This window comes from Pelodiscus sinensis, chromosome 3, assembly GCF_049634645.1.
Source record: "Pelodiscus sinensis isolate JC-2024 chromosome 3, ASM4963464v1, whole genome shotgun sequence".
Classification (NCBI taxonomy): Eukaryota; Metazoa; Chordata; order Testudines; family Trionychidae; genus Pelodiscus; species Pelodiscus sinensis.
Genome location: NC_134713.1, coordinates 145,245,305 through 145,259,674, shown reverse-complemented (window position 1 = coordinate 145,259,674; position 14,370 = coordinate 145,245,305). Strand labels below are relative to the sequence as shown.

General features: G+C 41.7%; 1 protein-coding gene across 8 annotated transcripts in view; it reads right to left on the bottom strand.

Annotated features, from left to right (window-relative positions):
* Positions 1-14,370, bottom strand: part of HHAT (hedgehog acyltransferase) — a 361,176-nt gene that overhangs the window by 264,774 nt on the left and 82,032 nt on the right. For all 8 annotated transcript variants that reach the window (XM_014580487.3, XM_075925124.1, XM_006136901.4 and 5 more), the window contains one exon: positions 7,982-8,132. In XM_014580487.3, coding sequence (XP_014435973.2) covers positions 7,982-8,132 — 151 coding nt within the window. The remainder of the gene's footprint in view (positions 1-7,981; positions 8,133-14,370) is intronic.

Below are 14,370 nucleotides of genomic sequence, written 5' to 3'. Positions count from 1 at the left end.
CAAGGGCACACTGTTGACTCATATCCAGCTCCTTATCCACTGTAATCCCCAGGTCCTTTTCTGCTGAACTGCTACCAAGTCAGTCAGTCCCCAGCCTGTAACAATGCTTGGGATTCTTCCATCCCAAGTGCAGGACTCTGCACTTGTCCTTGTTGAACCTCATCAGATTTCTTTTGGCCCAATCCCAATCAGTCTAGGTTACACTAGACCCTATCCCTGCTCTCCAGCATATCTACCTCTCCCCCTAGCTTAGTATCACCCACAAACTTGCTGAGAATGCAATTCATCCCCTCATCCAGGTCATTAATAAAGATGTTGAACAAAATTAGGCCTAGAACCGATACTTGGGGCACTCCACTTGAAACTGACTGCCAACCTGACATTGAGCCATTGATCACTACCTGTTGGGCCCAACAATCTAGCCAGCTCTTTATCCACCTTCCAGCCTATTTATCCAATCCATATTTCCTTAATTTGCTGGCAAGAATATTGTGGGAGACTGTATCAAAAGCCTTGCTAAAGTCAAGGTATATCACATCCACTGACTTTCCCATGTCCACACAGCCAGTTACCTCATCATAGAAGCTAATCACATTGGTCAGGCATGACTTGCCCTTGGTGAATTCATGTTTACTATTCCTGATCACATTCCCCTCTTCCGAGTGCATCAAAATGGATTCCTTGAGGATCCCCTCCATGATTTTTCTGGGAACTGAGGTAAGCCTGACTTGTTTTCTGGATTGTCCTTCTTCTCTTTTTAAAAGATGGGCACTACACTTGCCTTTTTCCAATCATCCTGATCTTCACAAGTTTTCAAAGATAACGACCAAAGGCTCTGCAGCGACATTTGCCAACCCCCTCATTACTCTGAGATACACAAATCCATGGTCCGGATTTAATGCATGTCCGGCTTTTCTAATTCTTCCAGTTCTTCCTCTCTGTCTCAAATATACACTCCTTATTTACTTCAGTGCATGTGTGCACAAGTGAGTGCATACTTTGAGAGGGAGGAAACCCAAATTCTGTAATCTGCTTATGTCTCTTCCTTAGATTTATGGATTTCACACACTATCTCCCCTGAAATAGAACAATTCAGCATCGTAAGAGTAATTCTCTCTAATCCAAGATTGTTTTGTAAGTACTTTTGCTATGCTTCGGGGATCATCTGCTTTCTGAAGATGAAAGTAATAGGTTGGAATTTTTGATGTGTAGGTAGTTCTCATGTTAACACTTTGTGAAATGAGTAATGAGGAGTCACACATTTTAGCAGGACAGAAATTCAGAAACTTGCTACATAATTATAAAACTATTTTACCAATGCAGCATATGGGATAAACAGGAAAACTTTCACCATTAGCCTTTGGCCATCAAACACTAGAAACTGCCTGAAAACAACATTCATAATCTGTGGGGAACAAGGAAAGAAGCACAAATTTGTCTTGCCTTTAGCTGCTGGTTAATTCTCATTGTAAGCAAATGTATTTAGATTGTTTTGCAATCATATAGAAGAAAAAAAATGTGGGGGGTGGTTGACTTTTGTTTGATTTTGTTCATTTTCTAAAATGTCTCATTCAGCAATGTGGGTAGTGTACAGCAGGCCTGAGCAAAATACGACCCACCAATCCACTGTGTCTGGACTGTGGAGGCAGCGCGGAGCCCTAACCAGGGTACCCTGCTTGCTCCGCAGCCTCACATGCCACTCACAAATGCAGTTGCTGGGCCCCTTTTCTGTTTCAAAACTGCAGACGCTGCCCGCACCCCTAGCACTATCCTATTGGCTGGTTTCTGGCCAGAAACTGGCCAATGGGAGCTGCCTGTTCGAATAACAGGCAGCCAAGAAGAACCACACTCTCTCTCTCCTCGGTTCAGTTATTCACACAAGCACATGGCCAGGCAGGCTGGCTGGCTGGCAAACATTTTAAGCTCTGCAACCAGACAGGCAGGTTTGGCTTCTAGCTGGTAAACCTCCTGGCCACAGCCTGCCTCTGGTAACACAGCCCCTCCCTGTCCCGACCCTCTGCCCTCCCCAACATACCCAAACCCTCTGACACCCTCTGCACCCATACTCCCTCCCAGATCTGGCACCTCAATCTCCTGCCCCAGATCACAGTCCCTTCCTACCCTAGGTCACCTCCCAAACCCTTGCACTCCAGTTCCCAGCCCTAGGTCACAACTGCCTCCTTCACCCAAACTCCCTCCCAGACTCCATTCTCCCTCCTGCACCGCAATCCTTTACCCCAAGCTCCTTTCTACACCCAATCTCCATCTCAGCATCTCCTCTGCATCTCCCTCCATTAATATCACAGAAGAGTGCAGCCCTTGACCACTTCCCAAAATCTTGGAGTAACCCCCCGTCAAAGATTACTGCCCACCCCAGGTGTACAGTTACAGTGAGAAATAACAAAATACAGGAGGCCCCAGACTTGCGACCGCCCGAGTTCCGACTGCCCACACTTACAGCCATTTTTGTAAATGTGGAAGGGGCCGGAAACCCCCGACTTATGCCCTCGGCCCATATTTACGATGGTGCACGGCGCCTATCATAAATGAGGGTTCGAGTTACGATGCCCCCAACTTGCGACACTTCCCCTGGAACCAATCATGTCGCAAGTCGGGGGCCTCCTGTACACTATTTCACAGGATTTGTGTAGTGAAAGTCAGTTCACGTCCAGTGGATTTGATATGCTGCTATGAAAGCCGTATGAGCAGTAGAATTTCCCATGGCTACTAGTGAATTATGGGTCAATTTCCGTTATCTGAGAAATCTCACATAGTTTTCCCTCTGCGTCCCCTGAGTTATGATTCTCTCATACCCTTGTAGTTAAACTCATGAATCACTCCTATCCACGGGGCTGCAATCCTTTTTTATACACTCAGTGGCTTATGTAGAAATACTACCATCAGAAGTGAAAGGTGGAATAAGTCTAGAGGTCTAACTATTTCAGGAGTACCTAGTCATCTCACCAAGAACGTCAGCCAAGTGCCTGAGGTTGTAAAGCAAAATAGTCTGTGTTATGTGGTCTGGGAAACCGTTGTCTAATTCTGATACAAACTCTATTTAATCGGTGCACTACCAGATTTCAATGACTACCCTCAATCAGTGTTCCCTCTAAGCTGCTTGGCAGCATAGCCTCACAAGTGATTAATCAGCCCCGCCCAGTCAAAGGCTCAGGGCTCCCTGCAGGAAGCTCACTGACTGGGTGGGGCTAATTAATCAGCTAGGAAGCTGTGCTACTTAGAAGGAACACCGCCTTCAACACCTGTGTCAAAAAATGGCTTGAATTATAGTATTAATAGTATGGGGCCTGCTCTTAAGGATGTGCAACCTGGAGACCTGCACCAGAATCTGTCTTTATGGAACAGCAAAAATCAGAGACTGGTAAGGCTCTTAGGGCTAACAGGGGAATAGAATATTTTACACAATAAAACAGAGTGTAGAGGTGACAAGCAGACACTGTCAGTGAAACAGCAGTTTAAAGACAGCATTAAGAGAGTATAAAAGCATGATGAGCCTTCCACTGATAAATGCAGCCCCCAGATACAGTAGTGTGTGAGGCTAGAGAGATTAGGACAATACTAATATCACACACAAACAAGGGTTTCAACTGTGTAAGGAATTCACTAAATAATATACCAGGTAGATTGGACAGATTGATTTTGTTCTTAAACCAGCATCTGATGTCTTTACAGCACAGAGAGTCACTTAGGTTGCAGACTCATCCAACAGTTCTTAGCAATGATTGGAATTCTTGTCCAAAAAGGTGTGCAAAGCGATATGTCCCCAGATAGAAAGAGAAAGATTCGTGCCACTGCAATGATAGATCCTGCTCAGGGAAAACAAACATAGTTCTCTGCTGGGAATTTCAGTCTTATTCTTAAGACAAAAAAATCTTGGGGGTATGGTAGGGACCAGATGGGAAATCTGCCTAGAAGGCAAATGTGCTGACCTGCAGGGCAGGAGCTAAGCCTGATGATTGTGTTGTATTACCAACAGAGCGGCTGAACTGTTACTGGAACAATGTGCATTGACTTGCTGTGTGATGAAAAAGTAGCTACTCTAGCTCAGGAAAATGTTGCCAGGAGCAGCAGCGAGAGAGAGAAAGACAGACAGACAGACAGAAACTGAGAGTATATGTGTAATATTAATGTTAAAAATATCCCACATATGTTTTGGTGACATCAGATAGTTAAAGCTGAGTTATGATGTGAAGGTCTAGATTACTTGCTTTTATATGACAAAAGTGTATTATATACAGTAGATATTAGGGAATTGTAAATTGTAGGCTAGAAATTTGTTATAGGTTAATAATATTCCTAGCTGTAAATGTGCAGTATGAAACTGACTTATCAATAAGAATGTAATGACTCACTGTACCAGCATCTTTCTCCTTCATACTTAAACATTTATTAATGCTAATGTATCTAGTACATGGGTTGAGAGAGTTTCTGTACATCTGGATGTTATGCTTAGATTATCTAAAAATAAAAGTTTTGCTTAAGAGTCATACAATACATATAATATATAATCAGCAATAACTGAGATTTAGGAGAACAAGTTTACTAATATCCAAAGAGTACTGTTAATCCAATATTCAGGTTTATCACTACTGGAAAGTTTTACAAAGAGTTGGTAGCGGAAAGCAAATATATCAAGGAGTAGAAATTGTCCGTTTAGTAAGTCAGAATTGAGGATAGGTTGTCTGTTACCTTTTATCTTCCCTCACTGTTCTCCTTTAATGCTTCAAGTGGTAGGAAGCCATTACCTCTGGTGATGTCTCTTATGTCTGCTAGAAAAGGAGAAAACCCATCTCCTTTTCATACTGCTGAATCAAAGGACAAGGCACCCAAATACTAATGCCCTGGTAGACCATCTTGATTGTATGCAATTATTTTTTAATGATAAACAACAAACTGGAAACTTTTCAAAGATCTAATGAGTTCATAAAATCTGAAAATGTTGTAATTATATTCATTAATATTTAAGAGTACCAAAAGATTAACACACATTTCAGCCATTCTGTCCACCTTCACAGGTTAATAGCAATTCTTCAATGGTCTATTTGTATTAGACACAGTAATACCATCTGTATTCATGCTGGTGTTCAATTTAGCTAACACCTCAAACGCAATGCTAAGATTCCAAGGACTAAAATTTGCACAACAGGAAGACACTGGTTGCTGGTTCAAACTCTGCTTTCAAAATCCAGTCAGGCCAAAATATGTTGCTATCAGCTCACAAGCTCGCCAAAAAAAATTATATATATATATATTTCAGTCTTCAAAAGTTCACTTTACAGTTTCAAAGGAGAATCTAATCCAAAGGTGTCTCTTGTTTGTATTTCAGATTTTAAACTATTATAAAATGTCTTATTTATTCTTCTCCAACCTCAGCCATAAAACCCATTTCCTTTTTTAATGTTTTCTACTGCTACAATACAAACCCCTGGCTAGTTAGTTTTCTTTGTTATGGATAGCTTCCAACATTAAAAAAAATCATCAAAATCAGCCCTTATAGTAGTATAGCATACAGGTCAAATTAAAAGGAAAAATATTAATATGTAATGCAACTGTACATAGACTCCACAGTCACATCAAGCTTCATTATGCTAGAGACTCTGTACAAACACACACAGTAAAAAAAGGAGAGCAGGCACCAAAGAGCTGACAGTCTTAATTATTCAAAGCAGAGGTGGGCAATAATTTTTGAAGGAGAGGGCCACTTCACACATTTCAGAAGTGTCCCCTGGCCTCAGGCGGAAGGGGCAGGGCCTCGGGCAGAAGGGCAGTCCATGTGCTGTAAAAAGGCACTATGTTTTTTACACAACAAAGTAATTACATTTTTAATAATAGTTAACTGCATATAACATTATCCAAAGATTATTACAGAAGGCAACACTTGTAAAATCTGTAACAACAACACTAACATTTTGAGAACACTTGTAACATTTGTAATAACAACACTAACACTGAACTTTTAGTTACATCAGTGGTGGGCAGTATCCAACCCATGGAGTGGCCATGATTTCCCAGGGTTAGCTCCCGCAGGCCACCAATGCTTTATTTACATGCACCTTCACTGGTACAGCTGCTTGAACCTCCCATTCACCATGGAGCACCATCTCTAGCCAATAGGCACACCACCTCCTACAGCTCACATGGGCTAGGAACGGTGATCCACAGCCAAGAGGAGCTTTAAATGGTCATATGTGCAGAGGCACAGGTTAATAAGCACTGGCAGAAGCTACATCCGAATTATTGCCCACCTGAGTTTAATGCAACTTATGTGCATTAAATTTAAGTATAAAATAAAAAATGCAACTCAATATGAAGAAGAAAGTCTATGCTGGGCATTAACAAGGAAGGTGAAGTCAGGTGTCACTGCTGATGTTGCGATGCGGAGCCCTACTGCAAGGTGGTCAAGCAGTGATAGAAGATCTGTTTTTAGATTTATTGAATTTCATCACAGAAAATGTCTGCTCGCAGATGTAAGTTGATCTAAACAATACAAGCATAATTTGGGCATGAACCTTGACCTTCAGAAAAATGTGTTCATTAAGAGATGCATAAAATTCCACAAGTGGCATTGATTTGAAATGTAAAGGGCTGGCGCCTTCCCTGTGCCTCTCAGGGAACCCGTTGCCTAACAGCCGGGGAACACAAGAGCCCTTTAAATAGAAACAGCTGAAAGGGCTCCCAGCTCCCTGCACTTCTAGTGCATTGCTGGAGATGCAGGATCCCTCTGAGCTGTTTCTACAGTAATTTCTCATTTAACACGTGCCCACTTAACATGTTTTCGCGATTGCACGATTTTTTTTTTTTAGGGAACATTTTTTAAATTACACGACCATCCCCGGAATAACACCATTTCCCCAGCCGGCCCATTGCCCGTGGCTGTGCAGGGCTTCCTCCACCTCCCTACAAATGTGGCGGAGGGTTCGCCACGCCATTCCCCGCTGACTCCCCCTCGCCGGACGCAGTGCGGGTCCCAGCAGACCCATCATAGGGGCATACTCCCAACCCAATCCCCCTCCCCTCTGCTTCCCTCCCTTCCATTCCCCAGAGCCAAACACCTCCCCTCCCTGCTGCAACCCAGTCCCCTTTATCCCCCAACCTTATGTCCCGGTCCCAACAGACACCACCACTTGAAACGCAACCCCCACCTTTTCCATTATTTTCAATGGGAAAATTGACCCCGCATAACACATTTTCACTTAACACGATCATTTTCTGAAACGTATCTATAGTGTTAAATGAGGAATTACTGTATTTAAAGGGCTCTCCTGTTTCCCGGCAATGTGCTAGAGGCACAGGGAGCTGCGAGCCCTATCAGCTGTTTCTATTTAAAGGGCTTGTGCCTTCCCCACAGCTGCTAGGCAAGGTGCGGGGAAGATGTGAGCCCTTTAAATAGAAGCAGTTTGAAGGGCTTGCACCCGTCTCCTCCTCTGAGGCAATGAACTATGGGGCAGGGCCTGAAACTGCTTCGCCGGCCAGATCAAAGCCCTATGCGATTTAAAATAATTTCTAAGCTTCACAACCACAGTTCTTATTTTGATTGTCCATGTTTACTTAGACCTGGGGGACACCAGAATGTCACTGTAAAATATGAACTAATACTGCTTTTAACGTGCTAATTGCTATGAAGAAAACCTTCCATATATACAGTTATCTTCCTATTAAAGTTTTATAACTCCACAACATTCCTCATAGTTAAATATTTATTCACTGAATGAATTTTCAACTTAAAGTCATTTTTGTGGACCACAACTGAAAAGAGTCAAGTGGCCTGGACATAATTTTTATAATTAAGATTATGAAAATCCTGAAAGATAGTCTTCCCTTTATTTCTGTGGCATTTTTTAAAAAAGCAATCAAATGGAAGATCTATTAAAGGACAACAAGTTAAAGAATAGTTCAGAACACACACACCCACCATCTATACACTGAAAAATTACTGTCCTATCAATACATGAAACTTACTGACCTCCACATTCCAGCAAAACTGTGCATAGTGCTCACACAGCGAGGTAAAGCTGGAGGTTTGAGTCCATCCATTCGAATAATAAGAGCAGGAATACCAAAGAGAACCAGGTATTTCACATAAAAAAATAGTACTTGAGCTAATGCCAGGCCACCTGAAAGAGAACATGCCAATGCTTTACAAAAAATAAGATAATTAAAAGCACATTTAAAAAATGTTTCCAATTTTTTCCTTAATCAAATTATCCATTATCCAAAATTCTAAACATTTGATTAATAAACTCTGTGATTCATATAAAATGTATGTGAGCTATAATGCACTAAACATAAGATCTGTGATCTTAAATACACAAAGCATCAGAAGCTTCCTCAGGTCTGGATTGTTCTGATATGCAATTATTGACTTGTGTTCTGCTGAAAAATCAAGCTGTATTGACCAAAGAGAAATATTTACCTCAAGGGACAATAAATCTTGATGTCTGCCAAAACAAAGTCAATATACAGTCTGTACAGTATTATTACATACACTCTTCACATGTCCCTCCAAAATGGGTACGTAAGTATTGTTACCTTTGTAGTATCATGGCAGGTCAAGAGAGACCCCACAATGTCAGATTAATTTTATTGTGAGACTTGTGATATGTGATGTTTTCCTTCAAGTCCCACCTCATGTATAAACTTTCCTATAACTCAGCAACGCTCACCAGTCCTAGCTTGTCCTTCCGAATCCATTTTTTCACACTTTGTTCTTCCCAATGGCTCTCTGGATCAGCTTTCCTCTGCTGCTCCTGTTTCCCCCTTGAGCCTCCCTTTCCTCCTCAGGCAACCTGCGCCATTCCTGACTCTTTATTTAAAGCCCAACTGGGAGGCAGCTAACAAGTCACTCATGCATGGACCCCATCCCAATTAAAAGGGTCCATCACTGTGACAGTCTCATTCCAGAAATGTAATTCATGAAAGTACAACGTGTAGGTACTTTTTTGGGCATTGTATTTTTGGCATTCTACTAAGATGTGCTCTGGATGGCACTCCAAATGTAGCTAGCCACTGTTATAAATTAAATGACTACTTAATCTAGGGAAATCCTGGCCCCATTGAAGTCAGTGGCAAAATTCCCATTGACTTCAACGAGGGCAGGATTTCATACCTGTACGCAGGGTCAGGATAAGTTCTACCCTGACATCTGGTGGTGAATTGTGGCAAGTGGTGCAAAAAGACTTCAGGGGCTGATCTTGTTTGCATAGGCACACCCACCCTGCCTAGTATGAGCTCGCAGCAGCACAAATGGTCACTTTGGCCACTGTGGGATCCCAGTCTCTGTGTTATTGAGGCAAGAAGGATAAAGTGTTGAGCAAGACGACTGAATCACACACCCACTGTCTGTGTGTCTGTCTGTGACTAGGAATTTCTGTATCTCAATGTCCTGTTCCTGTCGCCACTTGCCAAGTACCACCAGACTTTTGACTTGTACAGATGTTGTTTTCCCAAAAACTGGAAAATACCAGTGTGGGACTCCTATTAAAGTGGGGAGACTGATTCACAACAGTCACCACACTGTCCTTGACAGATAGAGGGCTTAAAACCAATGGCATGGGCACCACAATTATTGGAGGTCCTCTGTCGGCTACAGCCTTCATCAGCCTTCACAGCAGTTGTAACATTACACAAACCTCCACTGTGCAGTTATCCACTGTCTGCTCTGCCATTGAGCATTTCTTGGATCACACTTTGTCTGCAACCTCACCCTTGACCGTTCTGCCAGGGGTGACCCTCACTGTTCCCTCTGAACTGTGGGGCAGCACTGCGCCATGGGTGATTAATCAGCCTCACCCAGTCAGAGGCTCAGGGCTCTGTGCAGGAATTTGACTGACTGGGTGGGTCTGATTAATCACCTGTGAAGCTGTGCTGTCTCACAGCTTAGAGGGAGCACTGGTGACCCTACCAGAGTACATGAACTCCAGGCAGCATCACTCTCAGGGTCATAGGAACACAGGAGCCTCTCCACCACTACAAGGTGATGATCCATGGAGAAGTGAATCCTAAATAATGAACAGTTACCGTGTGAGTAAAAAAATAAAATACAGGCTGTTTGTCCTTTGTAATAAAAGTGGGTTACCTACCAATATCTGCAAAAGACTGCAAGAGAACTTATAAGCTTTTTCTTGTTTTCTTGTTATGAAGCAGTGAACTGCCCAATGTTTTAGAGAAGAAAATCTCATTAAGCTTTGTGGCTTATAACTGTATTTCCAGTTTTCAAAACAGACATCAGATGCCAAATATTTTATCACTTTCTCCTCATCTTGTGGGAGAAAGCTAACAAATTACTTTGTTAACATTTCATTACCATTTAAATGGATGCACAGGCGCCACCATTTCAATAACAAAACACTACGTGCTTCTTAAGAATGAACTCAGAAATCCCTTTCCTGTTCATGGGTTATTAGAAAGAGAATAATAAGACACCAGCCACAGTACTCTGCCATCTGAGTGACAGGGCAATATGCAGACTTCACTTATTAGGTATGTATGTGATGTTACATTCTTTATTGCCAATACTGTTTTTTATGCCTTTTTAAACTATCAGATAAAATATCATCAATAACGTCTTGCATTCATTATGTTATTCCACATGATTTTATATAAAGACTCTCCTTATTAAATACAAAGGAAAATCTAATCAGGAAACCTAATGAATAATTAAAGTAATGACAACTGAAACTCAACTGTAATCTTCACTAGAAAATATGGTACCTAGTTAAGACTAATAGGTTAGACCTACAGCTGATATAAACAAGCCCATAAAATGTTTTGAAATTGTATGTCTCTAATGTGCATGCCTGAACATACGTATATGATGGCAACCTTGTCTGTAGTCTAAGTTTCGTTTAAGCTGTGCTGCCACACAGCTGCCTAGTTAGCACCTCCCAGGTGCTCAAAGCACCCATGAAAGACAAGTAGGAGTAGGGTTGCCAGATGGTTTAACCAACCCCCGGAAAAAGAAACACTAGGAAAAAAATTCTGTTGAGAGAAAAAAAAAGGGAGGGGGGAGACCAAAGTTATTGAGCAAAAAAAATAAAATAAAATAAAATAAAAAATTAGCATAGTCCCTTTAAGAAAAGGCTTTTTGCCCAGTGGCCATTTTGTTTTTCTGCTCCAGCCACAAGACAAGCCCCTGCAGAACCAGGTAAGCGTGTGGGTGGGGGGTGTCTACAGGGGGTGGAAAGGGTGGAGAGTCTGGCGAGGGATCTGGGGGGCCTGGCAGGGTGTCCAGGGGCTGGGCCCGGTTGCTGAATGTGTCATAGTGTTGCCAGGTAGGGTTCCCAGGTGCCAGTTTTCTACCAGACAGTCTGGTTTTTGGGCCCTCTGTCCGGTAAAAAAAAATCCAGAAAATACCGGACATGTGCAATGTCCGGTATTTTCTCATTTTCCGGCTGGGCTCTGGACGGAAGCCTGGCGGGGGTGGGGAGAGTGGCTGGGAGGCAGGGCTTGATCGGCGCTGGGAGCCCTGGTTGCATATGAGGAGGAGGGGCAGCCCGGTCCGTGCTCCTGCGTGCTGGTCAAGCGCATGGAGGAGCCACAGCCAGACGGACTCACACTTCGCCTGGACCCTGCGCGGGACGGGAGCACCCTGGGATTTGCACGTACCCGGGTCAGTCCCGCTCCCTGCCGATGATTCGCTTCCCCTTCGGCCAACCAGTTGGTTCTCCCCTGCTTCTCCTCGTGAAGACTCCACGACTGAGTCCTAACATCTACACTGCTATTTTTTAGCCCTGGAGTATGAGCCCAGCCAGCCCAAGTCTGCTGACCCAAGCTCTGAGATCTATTTTTTGTCATGTAGACATACCTATCTAGATGGGTTAGCTTAGTTGCGGTAGGAGATGCTTTTGCTCATGAGGAGATTAGATCATCTGGCAATCATGGAAACAGATATGAGAGAGGAGAGAAATGAATAAGGCTGTGGAGTTACAAGTGAATCAAGAAGGAATGTGATGTCTTAACTCCAGAAAGGTGTACTGTGATAGTAATAGAGCCAGGGATGACACTGATTTATAACCAAGAGCACAAAGAGGAGGAATCACATTAACTACTTAAGTTCTCAACTAAGTAAATATATGGGTGAGTCATATAGGAGGACTCAGCCAACAAATCAGCTGATTTTAAAGCAAGAGCACAATTCAATAACTTCATTAACAGTAAAGTGTAAATACTTCTAAGTGTTGGATGGCATTTGAACCTTTAGCTTTGGATTCATAACATACCTTCAGAAAGTAGGTATCTATAATACTCACAAACCTTTCTACGCACTACTGCTTCGAGAAATTCACTTGCTTAGTTTCCTACTACAAAGGAAACATTTCTCTTGAAGATGGATAACTGCTTGTCCCAGGTGCTATTTAATTTCTTAGTTCTATGTACGAGTGAGGGAGGAAAGACAAATGAATAATGGACCTACTGTGTTTCATTTATAGTAGGTCTGTGATACAGCAGAAAATTGTTCATATTTTTAAAGTTTTGACATTTTTAAATTATCACCATTACTATATAAACCTTGTATATGCTTATAGATGTACCTTGCAGGGACATTAGACTAAATGTTTTTATGTCTAAAAAGGTATTCTGCTTTATGCTTCTTTTTAAGCATACTTTTGACCATAGCAAACTGTCCCCAAGATTGACTGATTTACCCTTTGGTCAAGTTTTAAGCTCTGTTGCTTCTATTCTCATTGACAGATTTGATTTGTATTTCAGTCCGAAATATTCAAGAAAAATTGGAAGGGCAATTGTAACATCCACAAAGTTACACATATTTCCATTAACTGACCTAATTACAGTTTATTGCAGTAATACCTCACTTTTCACTATGAAGTTTACAAGTTAATGGGGACAGTGACACACACAAGAGGATACCTACAGCTTTCAATCTGCTTTCAATATAAGTCACAAAATGGGCTGGGAGGAGAATGGCACAGAATCCTTAATATACCATGTGATTTAATCCTTTAGTACAGTGTTTTTCAACCTTTGGTCCCAAAGATGCCCACGTTTTCATTCAAAACTTTAAGAGTCCACAAATGAAAAGGCTGAAAACCACAACTTTAGTATCAACAATCTATTTCTTCAATCACTCTTTGATGTAAGCAGTTACAAAAATATGGAATGCGAGATAATGATACATTTGGATCTGTACAAGGAACAGTAAAAAGGTATGTAAACAGATCTACAAATATCATTTAAAAGGACACAGTCATGGAATTTAAACCTAAAAGTAATGTGTCTTAAATTTGTTAATGTGATTTGACTAGAGATGAAGCACAATTATTGTGATAAACAGCTGCAGATTGTCAGAACTGGACAGAATAAAAGTACTTTAAAAAGTGACATTTTTACTGGTACATTCAGCCTTGAAAACTTAACTGAACTCTACTATTTAATTACCTATCTTCATTAACTACACTGTCACTCATGATCCCTCTGTAGGAGCACACCATTGCCCATTAATCACACCTCTTCTAAGCAGGCTCTCCAAATTGCAATTTTACAATACAGACAAGCTTTGAAATACACTTTCATCAACTGGACTTGAATTTTAAGCATTTTCTAATCACCAGTTCCCAATGAGTTTTAGTTATTGTAATGTGACACTGATTGCATCAAATGACTATCAGCTATCTGAGTTGCTTCTCAAATAGCATTTTTATTTACTGTTTTAATGATGTTGATAATTTACAGACACACACACCCCATTATTGAATGGTAATCCCTTAATCTTGGAATCTTGCACCTATTAACTAATCAACATTTGATTTAACATGTTCTGTCATTTAACACAGCAAAGCTTTTACCGTCTGAATACAGACAGCATCAGCTGCTACCAGATTTAATTGACTGAAGAATTCTTGTTTGGAACAGGAAATGCTAATTCAGAATCTCCTTTACAAATGCTAATTGAAGCAATGGAGGGGGAAAAGCATGAAGCAAAAACTCTTAAATTTCTGTCATATACACACTAACTTTGAGAGGACTTGCACCACAGCCCTCCACCAGAAGGAAAGCAACCTGCTACCTATAAATACAGGTTCTGTTTATGGCCAAGGACTGTTAACAGGTAGCAGATTTAAAAGAAACAAAAGGAAGTTTTTCTTCACACAGTGCACAGACAACCTGTGGAACTCCTTGCCAAGAGGATGTTATGAAGATCAGGACTTTAACCGGGGTTCAAAAAAGAACTACATACATTCACAGAGGTTAGGTCCATCAATACTTATTAGCCAGAATGGGTAGGAATGATGTCCCTAACTTCTGTTTGTCAGGGGATAGAAATGGATGACAGGAAAGGGATTACTTGATGACTACCTGTTTCTGTTCACTCCCTCTGAGGCATCTGGTATTGGC